The following is a 16033-nucleotide window of genomic DNA, read 5'->3' as shown; positions in this document are numbered from 1 at the left end:
CAGGCCTTCTCACCATCCTTTACCTCAAGAGCCAGGCTCCCCTAAGATGGGAAGTTGATTTGCTTTCTGTCCTGACTCCCTCCGAAAAGCTACACATTTATGAGGCAATAGTTTAACTATTTGTATTCCTTTGCTAGACTTTGGAATTACTGAGTAATTCCCACTCAATAATTTCACTTAAAATCTTAAAGTTGGAGTTCTAGACTAGAAGGCTAGAAGGAAGTTCCCTTCGTGGCTCAGTGGTTAGCGAATTCAACAAGCATCCATGAGGACGCGGGTTTGATCCCTGGCCTTGCTCAGTGGGTTAAGGATCCGGCGTTGCCATGAGCTGTGGCGTAGGTCACAGACACGGCTCAGATCCCTCATTGCTGTAAGCCGGTGGCTACAGCTCCAATTTGACCCCTAGTCTGGGAACCTCCATATGCCACTGGTGCGGATCTAAAAGGACAAAAAGAGACCTCCCCCAAAAGTCTTAAAGTCAATAAATTTGAAATCAGTTCGGTCTATGGCCCAACTTTGATCCGAGACTCCCAATTCTCCTCACTGAAGACTGCTTTACAGTTGTTTCTATGGAGTGAACGTATTACTGTCATTAATGGGAATCATTTCTTCCCGAACTGACACTGGATGAAGACGTCCTCTTCACTAGACGTCTATATTCTTCAGTCTGGAGTTTTATGCTGTAGTAAAATAACAACAACAACAACAACAGCCACAAACAGAGCTTCCTTGGGAGAGGTAGAATCTTTGCACTTTAGGCAATTAGCTTTTCTAGCCCTTTATTTTTATTTTTTTTTTTTTTTTTTTTTTTTGTCTTTTTAGGGCCATACCCATAGCGTATGAAAGTTCCCCGGCTAGGGGTCAAATCGGAGCTACAACTGCTGGCCTCCACCACAGCTCACAGCAACGCCAGATCCCACTGAGCAAGGGCAGAGATCGAACCCACAGCCTCATGGTTATTAGTCGGGCTCATTACCACTGAGCCACGAAGGGAACTCCCTTCTAGCCCTTTAGACAATAGCTTTTAATACATTAAAATATGTCAACTGGCCTTGAAACAATGAAAATAAATGGCCTCCCAAGATCCTCTCAGTCTCAGCATCCTGAAATACTTCATGTAAATCCTAACTCCCCTTTTAGTGTTTTCATTTGTGCAGTGTGCTAGTCCAGCGGGCACTGGGCTGTGAAAGTTACAACCCTTTTGTGAAAGGACTGAAATGGAACAGGTTTTTACAATCTGGCAGGCTTCTGGAGGGCCACCTACCCCGAGGCTCCAGCTCTCCTGACAGGCTGCCTCTCTCTACAAGGCTCGCTCTCTGTAGCTTTCTGAATCGCAAATGCCAAATCGCCCCCCTGACTTTGAGGGCAGCGTGTTGGTAATTCTGTGGTATGCAGTGATCTAATACCCGGGGAGCCGGTTACCATGCAACCAAAGCTGAGGTCAATTATGCTTCCCCATCAGTGACCCACAGCAGCTCTCATGCCTTTCACTGTGGTCTATTTTGAAGAGCAGACACTTGAACATTTTTAAAGGGAACCAGAATTATCATTCAGATGATAAACTGCCACACAGACAGACATTCTCTTATGATTCATTGAAGTGCAGGTCTTAAGAGGTTATGCATTCCATCTCAGTGTATTAAAGAGAGTGAAGACAAATAGATCAGAGAACAAATCAAACCTTGCACATCAGAGATGCCAGGCTCAGCAGCATATAATCTTCTAAGGCTAATATATGGGCTGTATAACCCTACTGAGCAAAAAGTATGTTTTATTCAGGAAAACAACAAATCAAGTAATCTCTCTGTAGAAAGCCATTCACGGGTCATTTGGAAATTGAATCCATAATGTTTAATAGAGACTGTTTATACCAACAATGACCGAGTTGCAAATAAATAAAACTGAAAGCCATGATAAATTAGCTTCCTAGCCTTTATATGTTTATTACATTGTCATCATTCAAACCCACTGAAGTCAAATTTGTTTTACCAATCTCCTAAATTCAATCCAGTGAGCTCCTGGTCTTTATACAAAACCAATTCATATTGTCAAGTCACAGCAAGAAAAATTATTATGCTGTTTTTTTACCATCCAAAGGGACTTTACTAAGTGTAAGTAATTATACAAGCTTTTTACCATCCAGAAATCTATTATTTAGATGGGAATTCTAGTCACATGCTCTGAGACCCTTAAAATGGCAATGAAATAAAAAGTCGACCCTGGGGAATATGTCATACCCGACATGTTAAAAGGATCCCTAGGGCTTTCGTCAGGAAATAAAGAGCTGCGCTAGAGTTTTATTGAAAAATCGTGATGACAAAGCCTTTTCCATTTAAAAATCACAGTTCATCAGCATCATCAAATCAATGGCTGGAAATGAATGGAGAGGGTCTCCTTTTGCTCTCTGCTTGGCATCCAGCTTTGCGTAATGCATTCACCTCCCCGGCTGCAAATCAGGTCAGGAGACAGGTCCGAAAATTCCCCAGGACGACAGGGTTCCTGCTCGGCAGAGGCCCAAGTTGGGCTGAAGCCTCCCCTCTGCTGCCGGCTGCAGACCTACTTCTCACCGATCCGCTGTCAGTCTCTGGGAAGCCTCTTCGCCAGAAAATCCAAAGTGCCTTCCCTCTCGGGAGCTCAAACACACGCAGTCTTTCTTGGTGGCGGGGTCTATGAAGGCCTCAAAATGTTTATTCCTCCTAAGTTGGCATTAGTAAAGGCTGTGAGGTTTTTCTTAATTCGGACTTCCGCGCAGAAGTTGCTCCTTGAAACAAGACAAAGGAGACCCGGGGCCGCACAAGGCAGGTCTGAAGCAGGCTCTGTCAAAGCCAGGCACCTCAAGCACTCCCCTCTGCCTCCTTTGTGGGGCAGGGAAGGGAGCGATGGTGATTCCTCGCAGGGGAATGTGGGAGGAAAGGTAAACAGTGCCTGTGAACTGCCGAGAGCTGCCTGGTGCCAAGAAAGGAGCACTCTCCCCGTCCCAATCACAAGGCAAATATTTACTGACCGGACTCCATGCATAGCACTGTGGGCAGCAGGAGAGCAAATGGCCTCGCAGGCTGCAGGGATAGAGCTCCGGAGGCCTAGCTAGCCTAGCTGGGGAGTTGGGGGGGCACGGATTTCAGAGGCAGGAAACCCTGGTTTGAATGCTCTGACACTACATAACCGTAGCTGTCTCTGATTGAGCAACTGACTCTCTGAGCTTCAGTTTCCTCGTTGCACAGTGAAGGGTTACAGCGAATCTGCTGGAGGGTAACCGTCAGGGTGAGAGTCAGTGCCTGTCGATTGCCTGGCACGGCATAAACCTGTTTCCATCATCCCGCCCTCACTGTCCCCGCCCTTCCCGGACTCTGTATTGGACAGGAGGTTCTGCATCCAGCAATGCGGCCCTTCCCCAGGCTGGTCGTATTTCCATGTCAACATTGCGAGGTCCTTGAGAGCTGGAGCTACATCCTGCCGGGCTCTGCCAGTCCCCCAGGACCAGCCCCAGCTTCACGGTGGGTGCCTGAATCACACACAGACTGTCTGCTCAGAAACAGGAGAAAGAAGCCAGCCCCTCTCTCACCACCGCCCCCCACCCCCGCCCCTTCTCTCTCGCTCTCTCTCCTCCTCCTCCTCTGCTGCAGTCAGGCCTGCAGCCAGAAAAAGCCCAGTATCTCCCCCCATCATTTCCTGCAGCCTCCACATGCCTGAGCAGTGGCGGAGGGGACAAGACCGGGAGCCGCTCCAGACCAGTCCACGGCTGCTACCCGGACGCCTCCCCAGCCTCCCTTTGGGGAGTCTTCTGAGGGGCAGCGGAGGGCAGAGGCACCGCTCATGCAGGAGTTCAGACAGTTCCCAGCCACTCCTCAGTCTGCCCTCTCTCCCAGTCTTCTATGAAGACAGTGTCCCCAAATTCACAGCGACCTTCATCCTTGTGGCTGAAATCAGGGGGACAAACTCCCTTTCCTGAGAGCTCGCAGCCCAGGCGCTGGTTTATAAAGGGCTGGTTTAGTTCCTCCTCAGAACAGGAGGAAATAGGGTAAATCTTATTGGTCCCATTTTGCAAATGAGGAAACTGAGGCTAAGAGAGGTTAAGGCACTCCCCCACGTCACAGCCAGAAAATGTCTGAGCTGGGATTTGAGGCCGTCTGACTCCGAAGCTCACCCCCTTCAGCTGGCTGCCTGCTAGCAGGTGGCGGGGAGGGAGCTGACTCATGGCTTCTGATTCGTTCAGTTCTCTTTTCTGCATTAGCGTTGCTTCACCCTAATGAACAGATATTGCATTATGCACCTCTCACTTTGCAAAAACAGCCACATGAGGCTGCTTGCCTGCAAGCCCAAAGAGTCACATTTCCAGGTGACAGATAGGCAGAGTAGCTTGTGGGTAAGTTAAAAGAGAATGTTAGCATCCTTAGAGATCATCTAAATCAGAGATTCTTAAGATGGAGTTCAAGGGTAGACCTCAGGGGAATCTGTAAAATTTGTATATATAAGAATTTTCCTAGGGCCAGGGTGCAGAACTTTCATCAGATTCTCAAAGAGATTTTTAAGCTCCAAAGGGTTAAGAACTGTGCCCGGTCTGCCAACCAGACCTCAAATTCCCAGGCTCCAGGTCCATGAGGCAGCACAATTTGTGATCGAGAAAACCCAGAGCTAAATACCAGGAGCAGAATCTGAGCTCTGAATCTTCTGGCAAACATTTTAAAGACTCATGAATTATTAAAATGGCTAATTAAGTCAACCTTCACCGGAGAATATTTGCTTTTCCCCCTCATCACTGAGCTGACTGTGAAACTTGAGTTTGCTCCATCTGAAACACAAGGTCAGTTCCCTTTGTTCTTTCTTCACAGGTCTAGGAAGAACGAGGAGTGGCCTGCTGTGTTGAGTAGTAGCAGCCTGCTGTGTGCGCCTCGGTATACTGGGCTGGGCGGCTCTCAACCCATTTTCTCTCCTTTGCTGTACACGATTCAGCTCTGTGCAACTGCCTTCCCAGCTAAACCCCACACCTTCTGTTCTGTCAAGCCTCTCCCTCAGTGGCCCACATCAGCCCTGCCTGTTCTCACCTCTTCCCCTCTTACCAGGATATCCTGCCCCTGGAATGCTGTGAGTGAGGGACCTTGAACCAAAAGACATCAAGCAAGCCAGCATGCGTTCTGAGGTCGCACTGGCTCCCCTATGTTTTAGAGCTCATTCCCTCCCCTCCAAACCTAAATTGTACCTTCTGGACCGTGCTCCAACTCCACATCCTTTATGAAAACTTATTTCATCCATGTCAATTTCATCCCTTTCCAACTAGTTTAGAAACTCCGTGAAGGCAGGAACTTATGTTTTTCTCCTTCTGATCTATTTACTAATAGACTTTACACCCAGAAGAAAAGAAATCAGCTTGTTTCCACCTCTACAGCCTCTGAAGCTGACCACCTGCCAACAGGATCCACTGCAAAGTGAAAAGGGAGGGCCCTGGCCAGGGGTGAGCCAATCAATCTCCCCCTGCCCACAGGCCCACTGCCCTACCCCACCAGTCAACAGGTGACTCCCTGAGAGATTGCAGCCTCCATGCTGGCTGCACTTGGTATCTGGATCAGAGGTTGCCCACTGTGGCACTGCCAGCCAGGGGCAGAGACTGCTGCTACCTCGCCCTACTATGAGACGTCATGAGTGCACAACAACCCAGAACCTTCCCATACACATGCACCAGTGTCCAGGCCCCTGCCGGGAGCAGAAGGCAATAGTGGCACGCAGGCCTCCCCCCATCCATGCGACCTAGTCACCACCCCAGGTGGAGGGTAACAGAAATCACAAGGCAGAGGTGGGGAAGGGGAAGCCAGTGGAGGCTGAGGTTGCCGGGGGTAGGGAACAGGCAGTCAAGAATCCAACCCAGGCAGGCTAGGAAGACAGGACTACAGGAGGGTAAAGGCTGCAGAACACTGGGTACCTGCTCCATGGTCCCATGAGACTTTACTTCCAGAAACAAAACCAAAGGGAACTTACTAACAATTTTAAGATAAGGAATGGTGAGATTAAGACCCCAGTATGGAGTCCTTCTGAGTGTGAGGCCCTGTGTAACTGCCCCGGTGGCACACCCATGAAGCCAGCCCACTGTTTCCTGAACTCTTTGCCATAACCCACCTGTAAAAATTCACTCAGGGATTCACAGAATTATCCTATCCACTATGGATACCACCACTTAGCTCATCTACTGTCCTGTACGTATACAGTGATTCATGATTTAGAAATATGTCTGTAGGGGAATGAGTAAAATTGGCCAGTAAGGTACTCATTTAATATTTAGCAATCAGATACACAGCTTTGAAGGAAAATTCTAGTCTTTTTTTTTTTTTTTTTTTGGCTTTTTGGCTTTTTGCCATTTCTTGGACCGCTTCTGTGGCATATGGAGGTTCCAATTGGAGCTGTAGCCACCGGCCTATGCCAGAGCCACAGCAACACCAGATCGAGCCACCTCTGTGACCTACACCACAGCTCACAGCAACGCTGGATCCTTAATCCACTGAACAAGGCCAGGGATCGGACGTGCAACTTCATCGTTCTTGGTCGAATTCGTTAACCACTGAGCCACAGCAGGAACTCCTCTAGTCTTTTTTAGATTAAAAAAAAAAAGTTGAGAATTCCCATTGTAGCTCAGTGGTAACAAACCCTACTAGTATCCATGAGGATGTGGGTTCAATCTCTGGCCCCGCTCAGTGGGTTGGGGATCCCATGTTGCTGTGGCTATGGTGTAAGCCAGCAGCTGCAGCTCTCATTCAGCCCCTAACCTGGGAACTTCCATGTGCCGTGGGTCTGGCCCTAAAATAAGCCAAAAAAAAAAAAAAAAGTTGATTTAACCATGATCCGTCTCCCCTTTTCCCACTGAAGTCATTCTCCTTCCTACCTTCCACAAAATGCAATAACCTTTCATGTTTATCAGAACGGAAATGGTTAAAACAAATTTTACTCAATTCCTATTAAGCCTCAACAAGATTAATGCAGTGTCACACTCTGGTTTTAAACCCAGCGTTAACCACTGTAAGCTGTGCACAATTTTCCTCTCCCTCACATCTTTAATTCATGACTGTAGCTGAATATCTATCCTAAAAAGATTTTGAAAAGGTTGATTGATCCAACTGGCACTGGCTTGGATTGGACTCCATGATGGATAATGCATTTTTTTTTTTTTTTAACACAAGCAAACAGCCCCTTTCCTCAATAACTGAAGCCTTGATAGAGTTAGGCAGTCCTCAAGAATGGAATTTCTTTTTTTTTTTTTTTTTTCTTTTCTTTTTAGGGCCACACCCTTGGCATGTGGAAGTTCCCAGGTTAGGGGTCCAATTGGAGCTACAGCTGCCGGCCTGTACCACAGCCCCAGCAACATGGGATCTGAGCCACATCCTCAACCTACACCACAGCTCAGGGCAACGCCGGATCCTTAATCCACTGCGTGAGGCCAAGGATTGAACTGCATCCTCATGGTTCCTAGTTGGGTTCGTTACCATGGAGCCATGACAGGAGCTCCAAGAACTGAATTTCTGAGCTGGGCTGGGACAGAGCTTACCACCTATTTGCAATGATGATGTCTGAGGAAGGGAACTGGGGGTATCAGCTGACTCTGAATTTCTTTTTCTTTTTAAGCCTCCTGAGATTTCGGCTGGATGTGTGAGCCTCAGCCAGCACCCAGATGCTGGGCTAAAATCTGTGAGCTGCTAATTAATTGGGGAGTTTTGTAGCCCATAGGAGTGGACTACGCTGCCCCAAAATTGTGCCAGAACAAGGTCTCAGGATGGAAATGAGCTGCTGGGATGCGGACAGTTTTGCATATTTGTGCTTGAATCCTGGGATCAGCTCCTATGGTTGCTTAGTTCCTACTCTTCCACAAGTATTTCCAGGGACAGAGAAGGTTTTAGTTATCTCTTGGTGTCTGCTACAGACTTAGCATCCAATAAACGCTGATTAAACGACACAGCTCCAGCCCTTTTTTCTCTTCTCCATTTCACCTTCAAATCCTTCCCCTGGGAATAAATATTAATACCATTGGCCACATCCTTGCTAGAGATTTTCCCTCTAAGAAAATCTTTTTTGTTTTATTTTGTTTTGTCTTCTGTCTTTTCAGGGCCATACCCACGGCATATGGAAGTTCCCAGGCTAGGGGTGGAACCAGAGCTATAGCTGCCGGCCTACACCACAGCCACAGCAATGCCAGATTCTTAACCCACTGAGCAAGGCCAGGGATCGAACCTACGTCCTCATAGATACTAATAAGGTTCATTACCACTGAGCCACGATAGGAATGCCTCTCTAAGAAAATCTTCATTGCTTCGCTGGTCTGGTGAAAATGCACTGGCACTTTTAAAAAGCTTTCCAGGCCAATAAGAGTGCAGTGGAGTTCTTCCTTTTGCGGGTTCCATACCACAGAGATGATTCCTCATCCTTCGGATCCCTTTCCTCATTGAATCACTACTAGCATCCACTGACCTTCTGCCTGTCAGCTGTTTCTCTAAGCTGAGACAAAGAATTAAATTATAGACCCAAATCCCCTTGAAGCCAATATCCATTTTCCCTGTGTTTTTCTGGAAAGTAGTAATAACTCTTGCTTTGCAGGGCCTCTGCCTCCTTATTCAGTCCCTCAGCTAATAAGATCAAGACTATTCCTGAAATTAGATTAATCAATTTGACTCTCCTCTTTCTAGAAGTTTCAGAGATCTCACTGACCTTTCCTGAAGAAGCAGAGGCTATCTTGTTTTTTTCTCCCAGTAGCCTATGAACATCCCATTTAAAAAAAAAAAAACAAAATGAAAAAGAAGTAAGATAGAAAAGGAGGGAAAACTGGGCATCAGCTCCACTAACTAGTTATACGGCCCACACTTCCTCAGGCCTCAGTTTCCTTTCCATAAAATTCAGGACTCAGGGAGTTCCCATTGTGGCTCAGTGGTGAAAGAATCTGACTAGGAACCATGAGGTTGCCGGTTCAATCCCTGGCCTCGCTCAGTGGGTTAGGGATCCAGCATTGCCATGAGCTGTGGAGTAGGTCGCAGATGCAGCTTGCATCCAGTGTTGCTGAGGCTCTGGTGTAGGCTGGTGGCTACAGCTCCGATTTGACCCCTAGCCTGGGAACCTCCATATGCTGTGGGAGCGGCCCTAGAAAAGGCAAAAAGACAAAAAATGAACAAACAAACAAAAAATAAAATTCAGGACTCAGATGAAAAAGCTATCTTTAAAGGTCCCTTTTGACTCTAAAAATCCAAGGATCTCAGAGGGTTGAAGCCTTCATAAATAGACTATAATTCTCCAGGCCAAGGGAAATTGTTTTTCTTTGTGACGAGAACAATTCCCCCCCCCCTTCTTTTCTTTCCTTATTAAAAAAAAAAGAAAAAGAAAGAAAGAAAGAACAGAACAAAATGAACTCAGATCATAAGCTAAGCTGATTTCTTTCTAAACCACAGGATTCATTTTCTGAAACTGCTGTCTTTTCCTTCAAAAACCTCAGCGGTTCTCAGGCTTGTCAGCCAGCTCCGTCACTTTTGTATGAGGTCTGGGAAAGAAGGAAGCCTTTTAAAGCAGACCTGGAATAAGCAATGACAGGGCACAGGAGTGGCTGAAGAGACCATCTGCCTGAACCCCCTGGGAGGCCAAAGCTGCTCCCCTTCCATCATCTCCTAACATCCAGAACCCTGAATATTAAAATGAATCTGAATGAATAAATCTGAATGAATAAAACGCTGTTGCCAATCAACACATTGACAATTTTTTTTTTTTTTTTTTTGGTCTTTTTGCCTTTTTCTAGGCTGTGCCCACGGCATATGGAGTTTCCCAGGCTAGGGGTCAAATTGGAGCTGCTGCTGCTGGCCACAGCCACAGCCACAGCAACACTGGAGCTGAGCTGCGTCTGCGACCTACACCAAAGTTCACAGCAACACCGGATCCTTAACCCACTGAGTGAGGCCAGGGATCAAACCTGCAACCTCATGGTTCCTAGTCAGATTCATTAACCACTGAGCCATGACGAGAACTCGAATAATTTTTTTTTTTTTTTTTTTTTTTTGTCTTTTGTCTTTTTAGGGCCGCACCCACAGCATATGGAGGTTCCCAGGCTAGGGGTCTAATCGGAGCTGTAGCCACCAGCCTACGCCAGAGCCACAGCAACACCAGATCTGAGCTGCGTGTGCGACCTACACCACAGCTCATGGCAACGCCGGATCCTCAACCCGTTGAGCAAGGCCAGGGATTGAACCGGCAACCTCATGGTTCCTAGTCAGCTTCATTTCCGCTGTGCCACGTCAGGAACTCCCTCGATAATTATTTTTCAAGTGACTGCTATATGCATCAATCCTTCATATTTACAACCCCAACAATCATACTGGCCTTATTTTTTTGTGGGGTTTTTTGGTCATGCCCACAGTCTGTGGAAGTTCCTGAGTCAGGGATTGAACCTGTACCACAGCATCCACCTGAGCCACTGCAGTGACAATACCAGATCCTTCACGCACTGAGCCGCCAAGGAACTCCTGGTCTTAGTTTTTAAAATCAGAGAAAGGTGTGCCACTGGGATTTAAGGACAGCATTTCTATAAAAGGAGATCATCCCAAAACCCTAGAGATTAAGAACAGTAGTCAGGATAGGTTCGAGTTCTGATCCTACCATTTACTAGCTGTGTAGGCTTTAAATTCCCTAAGTTCCTACGTCCTCATATGTAAAAAGGAGATAATAAATATTACCTACTTTGTAGGGTGGGACAAGAAGTAATTGAAATAAATTATGGGAAGAGCATAGCAAAGTGTCTGGCACGTAGTAAATGCTCAATAGATTCAGTTATTATTAATAGTGATGCTGCATTAATAATACATAAGTGAAATGTCCCATGTTTACCCTCATCTAGAGAAACCACAGTGGCCTTGGGCATCATATACTTTCTCAACTTCTCCTGGGTTCCTGAAGCAGAGGTAAAGCGGGAGAAAATGCCTTTATGTTTCAGTCACTAAAAGTAATAGTAAATTTCCTTGAAATACCTAAAACTATAGTTTAATATAACAATAGCTGTCTTCAAAGAGACAAAGCATATAAGAATTTATTTATTTATTTATTTTGTCTTTTTTGTCTTTTTAGGGCCGCCCGCATCGCATATGGAGGTTCCCAGGCTAGGGGTCTAATTGGAGCTGTAGCTGCCAGCCTACACCACAGTCACAGCAAAGCCAGATCTGAGCCACATCTGCGACCTACACCATAGCTCAAGGCAATGCTGGATCCTTAACCCACTGAGCAAGGCCAGGGACTGAACCTGCAAGCTCAAGGTTTCTAGTCAGATTCGTTTCCACTGTGCCACGACGGGAACTCCAGCATAAAAGAATTTAAACAACTGAAAAAATTAAGAAGTATTTTAACTTAAAAGAGAAAGAATGATTTTGGCCCTTTGTTGATGACATGGGTGAGTTTGAACGCTTACCCTTGGCTGGCATGGACACTCTGGCTCTAGCCAATGAGAGAGGTAATGAACCACGTAGAAAGATGAGAATAAGGACTGTTCTGCGCTGAGGCCCCATGTGGCCTAAAACAGCCCAGGACTCAGCAATGCTTCAGCTGAAAGCATCTATTCTTCTGTCATCCCCACTCCCCGGAAATCAGATGGTGTTATCAACCCGCGGGGCCAAGGCAGATGAAAGACAGTGACTCATGCTAAGTGGAGACAAGGCCCTGATGAAACAGCAGTCTTAGTCTTTACTTGAACATTCAGATCTATGTTGAGATGATGTCCATAGACTCCCTTGGGTCAAAGGGTGGCCCAAAAGGCCCCAGAGAATTTGTATTCAGGTTCGTATCTGCCCTAGCTCCTAATAAAAGTCCATATGGTATGGACTCTAACCACCAGAGGGTCCCTAATCGAATGTGCTTATATTACAGAAGCGAAAGCAGATTTAATCTGCCCCCAGTCAGGCAGAAATAGACAGACGCAGAAGTGTGGAATTGCTTTACCAAGTCTGGCTCCAAATTGTGAAACATCCCAGCCTGAGGCGTAGCCCAAGCAACCCTTGGAGCAAGCTTGCCAAGCTGGCTGGCGAGATCCAGAAGATGGAGGTGACACAAGTAGACAGGCAAATTTTGTCTACCCAGACATGAAGACAGCAGGTAGAGAGACGCAGCCAGCCACTCAGGTACAGTGAGAAGCCATTTGAATTGGAAAAAATAAAAAAAAGGTATCATGCAAATCGTAACTAAATTATTAGAGGGAAGACACAGCAGAACAGGAAATGTGTATGCAGATTAATGGAGTCCCTGCACTTATCAGAAAGTGTTTCTTTCTTTTTTTTTTTTTTTGCTTTTTAGGGCTGTACCCGCAGCACGTGGAGGTTCCCAGGCTAGGGGTCTAGTCAGAGCTACAGCTGCCGGCCTACACTACAGCCATGGCCACACCAGGTCCGAGCCTTGCCTGTGACCTACACACTCACGGGAGTGCTGGATCCACTGAGCGAGGCCAGGGATCAAACCCACAACCTCAAGGTTCCTAGTTGGATTCGTCCCCACTCCACCATGATAGGAACTCCTCTTTCTTTCTTTCTTTCTTTTTTTTTTTTTAATGATTTTTATTTTTTCCATTGTAGTAGAAAGGGTTTCAACAAACCTGATAAAGACCAAGGCAATCACAGTAGGAGAAGAGATAGATTTAGGATTAATCTCCTGCTGTTTCCTACAGCGATTTATAAGGGAAATGCTTCTGATGAGAGCCTAGCTGGGAATTAGCTCCCAGATGATTAGAACTAGATTTTTTTTTTTTTTTTTTTTTTTTGGTAAAGAAAAAGAAAAGTGGGGTTCCTATCATGGCTCAGTGGAAATGAATCTGACTAGTATCCATGAGGGCGCAGGTTCAATCCCTGGCCTCGCTCAGCGGGTTAAGGATCTGGCATTGCCATGAGCTGTGGTGTAGGTCACAGATGTGACTCGGAGCCCGAATTGCTGTGGCTGTGGTATAGGCCAGTGGCTATAGCTCTGATTAGACCCCTTGCCTGGGAACATCCATATGCTGTGGGTGTGGCCCTAAAAACCAAAAAAAAAAAAAAAAAAAGAGAGAGAGAGAGAAGAAGAAGAAAAGTGATTCCCAAACCTGGCCATGAATCAGAATCATTTAGGAATCTTTATAAATTTCCAAAGCCCAGAGCATCCCGCAGCTCCGTGATGTCGCTAATGCCTGGTACACAGGCATTAGTATTTGCTGAAGCTCCCCTTGAATCTAAGGTGCAGACAAGTTTGTGAACCACTGTCTAATGAACTGAATCAGTGCACTGGGGCAATGTGTTAGGAAACGGCATGTGAGGTTAAAGGAAAATAAATACAGTCATTAAGAAATGGCAAGAAATTAGCCTGCCTTAAAACAGCACAGGATGTATGTCTCTCACTTCCTTTACCTGTAATTTTAAAAACTGTGTGTCAGTGTCCAAGAGAAATAGATGTAGAGACAGAGCCACATGAAAAAAAGAAAGAAAAGGGGTTCAAGATGGGGACGTCAGAGAAGCCTGAACTCACCTCCTCCCATGAACATACTGAACGTACAGATACATATGGAACAACTTCCTCTGAAAAAAGCCTCAGAACTGGCTGAGTGACTCCTACGCATCTGGCAAGCGAGAAGAGGCCCACATCGGAGCTGGTGTCACTGCAGCAGGAAAATGCCTAGGGTGTTTCACCTCTAAAGATGAGCAAGATTTTCCCTGGTTACGACAACACTGTGGACCAAGAAAGGGAGCTGTGTGGATCAGACACAAGCACAATCTTGCCTAGATGTAATCTCTCCAAGTTCAACATTGTCCAGCTCTTCGAAATGGGAAACGAACCTGTTTGCCCCATTTGATGTCGTGTCATCATGTGCCTCTTAGCACAAACTCGGGAGCTGGCTGACAGATGTGATTTTGGGTGAGGAACATTCCAGACACCACAGACATTCTCTTCATCCCCAGGCCGCCAAGAATAAGAATCAACCTAATATATAATCATCCCTGCAGAAAGAACAGGGCAAGATTTTTGAATTGATAAGTTCTATATATATATTTTATATATATATATATTTGTCTTTTTGCCATTTCTTGGGCCACTCCCGCAGCATATGGAGATTCCCAGGCTAGGGGTCGAATCGGAGCTGTAGCCACCAGCCTACACCACACCCACAACAACTCGGGATCTGAGCTGCATCTGCAACCCACACCACAGCTCACGGCAATGCCAGATCCTTAACCCACTGAGCAAGGCCAGGGATCCAACCCGCAACCTCATGGTTCCTAGTTGGATTCATTAACAGGAAATCTGCCACGGAACTTACCGGATTTGCGCCACGATGGGAAATCCGATAAGGTCTATCTTTTCCCGAGGTTCAAGCCCATGATTTTGGAGCTTCCAGGAAATGTGTTTTCTACTATGTATGGAGGGCATGGCTGTCAATCAAGTCCAAGACACACACAGAGAGAACATCTTTAATTTCACTGTCTTCCCCGTAACATGTGATCTGTGAAGCAATGACTCTCAACAACAAAAAATTATACCCAAAGGCAAAAATTACCTGGTCAAACAAATTAAGATTAAGGTGTCTTTTTAGTGTGGATTCATCTTATCTTTGTTCCTTTCTCTATATACTAGAGTTCCTCCATGTATCACTCATCTTCAAGATAAAGAAAAATCTCTGCCTAACACACAGAAGAATCGTCTGTCGATCTGCAGCCAAGGTGGGAAGGGGACAGTTTTTCAGAATTCTAGTCTCTACTCCTCCACCCAGCCAGTCATGAGGATCACGGCATTTCCCTTCTCATCAACACTGGATAAACTGAGAGTAGTTGATACATTGATGCATCGAAATGTGGAAACCAGGGGCGTGTCCCACCCCTAGGAGCAGTACATAAGGGGGCAGGCTTTCCCCCTAGCACTCCACCAGTTGCTCACGGGGAAGATGGCGCTGGATTCTGGAAGCTTCCCTGACGGAGCTGGCCTGGGGAAGGGTAACGTAGCCGCTGTGGTTGGGACACAGAAGTCTCCTGGGCCTTTCGCTCCATCTCCTGATGGAAACAAAATCTTAATCTGAGAGGGAAGAGTAACAGAAACTATCACCTTTAGTACTGGTGGAGAGGAGTGGAAACACACACACACACACACACACACACACACACTCAGATACACCCCCCCCGCCCCACACACACACCCCTCTAGTCCCTTCCTAGGGGAGAGGCAGGACCACGTATAAGAGGAACCACAATGATAGGCAAGCCTGCAGCAGTGAACAGGCAACACCACAATACCAGCCACCCAGGGCCTTCCCAAGACCAAAAATTAACCAGACCCCTAGGAAACGCTCTCCCCTGCTCCCCACCCCCAGGCCATGGAGCTCCAATAATAAGCAGCAGCAGGATGCTGCCAGGAGAGCTGGAAGAGAGACTCTTACAAAGCACAGCTTGAGGCCAAGACCTAAAACTGAAATTCAAAGACACATGAATTTAAACCCTCTGGAAAACCAGCCTCTATCCAAAACATAAGACATCTCTAGATGTCTTGAGGTCTGCGGTATGCTGAGGGTAACCATAGCAATAGCAAACCTCCAAGGCAGCCTAACTCCTGACAAGGAGTTGAAAACACCTACACTAAAGGCCTAGTAGAAGAAAAGGCATAACCCTTTCCAAGGATAGAAATGACTTTCCTCAAGAGTTCCCACTGTCGCTCAGCAGCTTAAGAACACAACTAGTACCCATGAGGGTGTGGGGTTGATTCCTGGCCTCACTCAGTGGGTTAAGGATTTGGCTAACATAACAAGCTGTGATGTAAGTTGCAAATGGGGCTCAGATCTGGTGTTGCTATAGCTGCGGCATAGGCCTGCAGCTGCAGCTCCGATGCAACCCCAGGCCTGGGAACTTCCATATGCCACATGTGCAGCCAAGAAAGAAAGAGAGAAAGAAAGGAAAGAAAAGACTTTCCTTCCTCAGTCTCCACTTACTGATACCATCTGTCTAACCTGAAACCAAGAATCTACAAGGCAGAGCCCCAGGGTTGCGAACTCTGCCATGAGCCCAGAGCAGCCCAGCTCACCCCTTTTTCCTGT

At 46.5% G+C, this 16033-nt stretch overlaps 1 protein-coding gene across 4 annotated transcripts in view; it reads right to left on the bottom strand.

Moving 5' to 3' along the window:
- The window catches only part of LOC110260018, a 54729-nt gene continuing 40960 nt past the window's right edge, over window positions 2265-16033 (bottom strand). For 2 of the 4 annotated variants that reach the window (XR_002342724.1, XM_021087549.1), the window contains exon 3: window positions 14408-15021. Coding sequence is in view for 3 of the 4 variants with exons in the window: in XM_021087549.1 (XP_020943208.1) it covers window positions 15017-15021 (5 nt within the window). In the remaining variant the exon portion in view is untranslated. Of the gene's footprint in view, window positions 3503-14407; window positions 15022-16033 lie in introns of those variants that run through there. The other 2 variants (XM_021087545.1, XM_021087544.1) reach the window with 2 other exon arrangements.

The sequence above is a fragment of the Sus scrofa genome, chromosome 3 (assembly GCF_000003025.6).
Source record: "Sus scrofa isolate TJ Tabasco breed Duroc chromosome 3, Sscrofa11.1, whole genome shotgun sequence".
Lineage (NCBI taxonomy): Eukaryota > Metazoa > Chordata > Mammalia > Artiodactyla > Suidae > Sus > Sus scrofa.
This window is presented reverse-complemented; position numbering and strand designations above follow the sequence as displayed.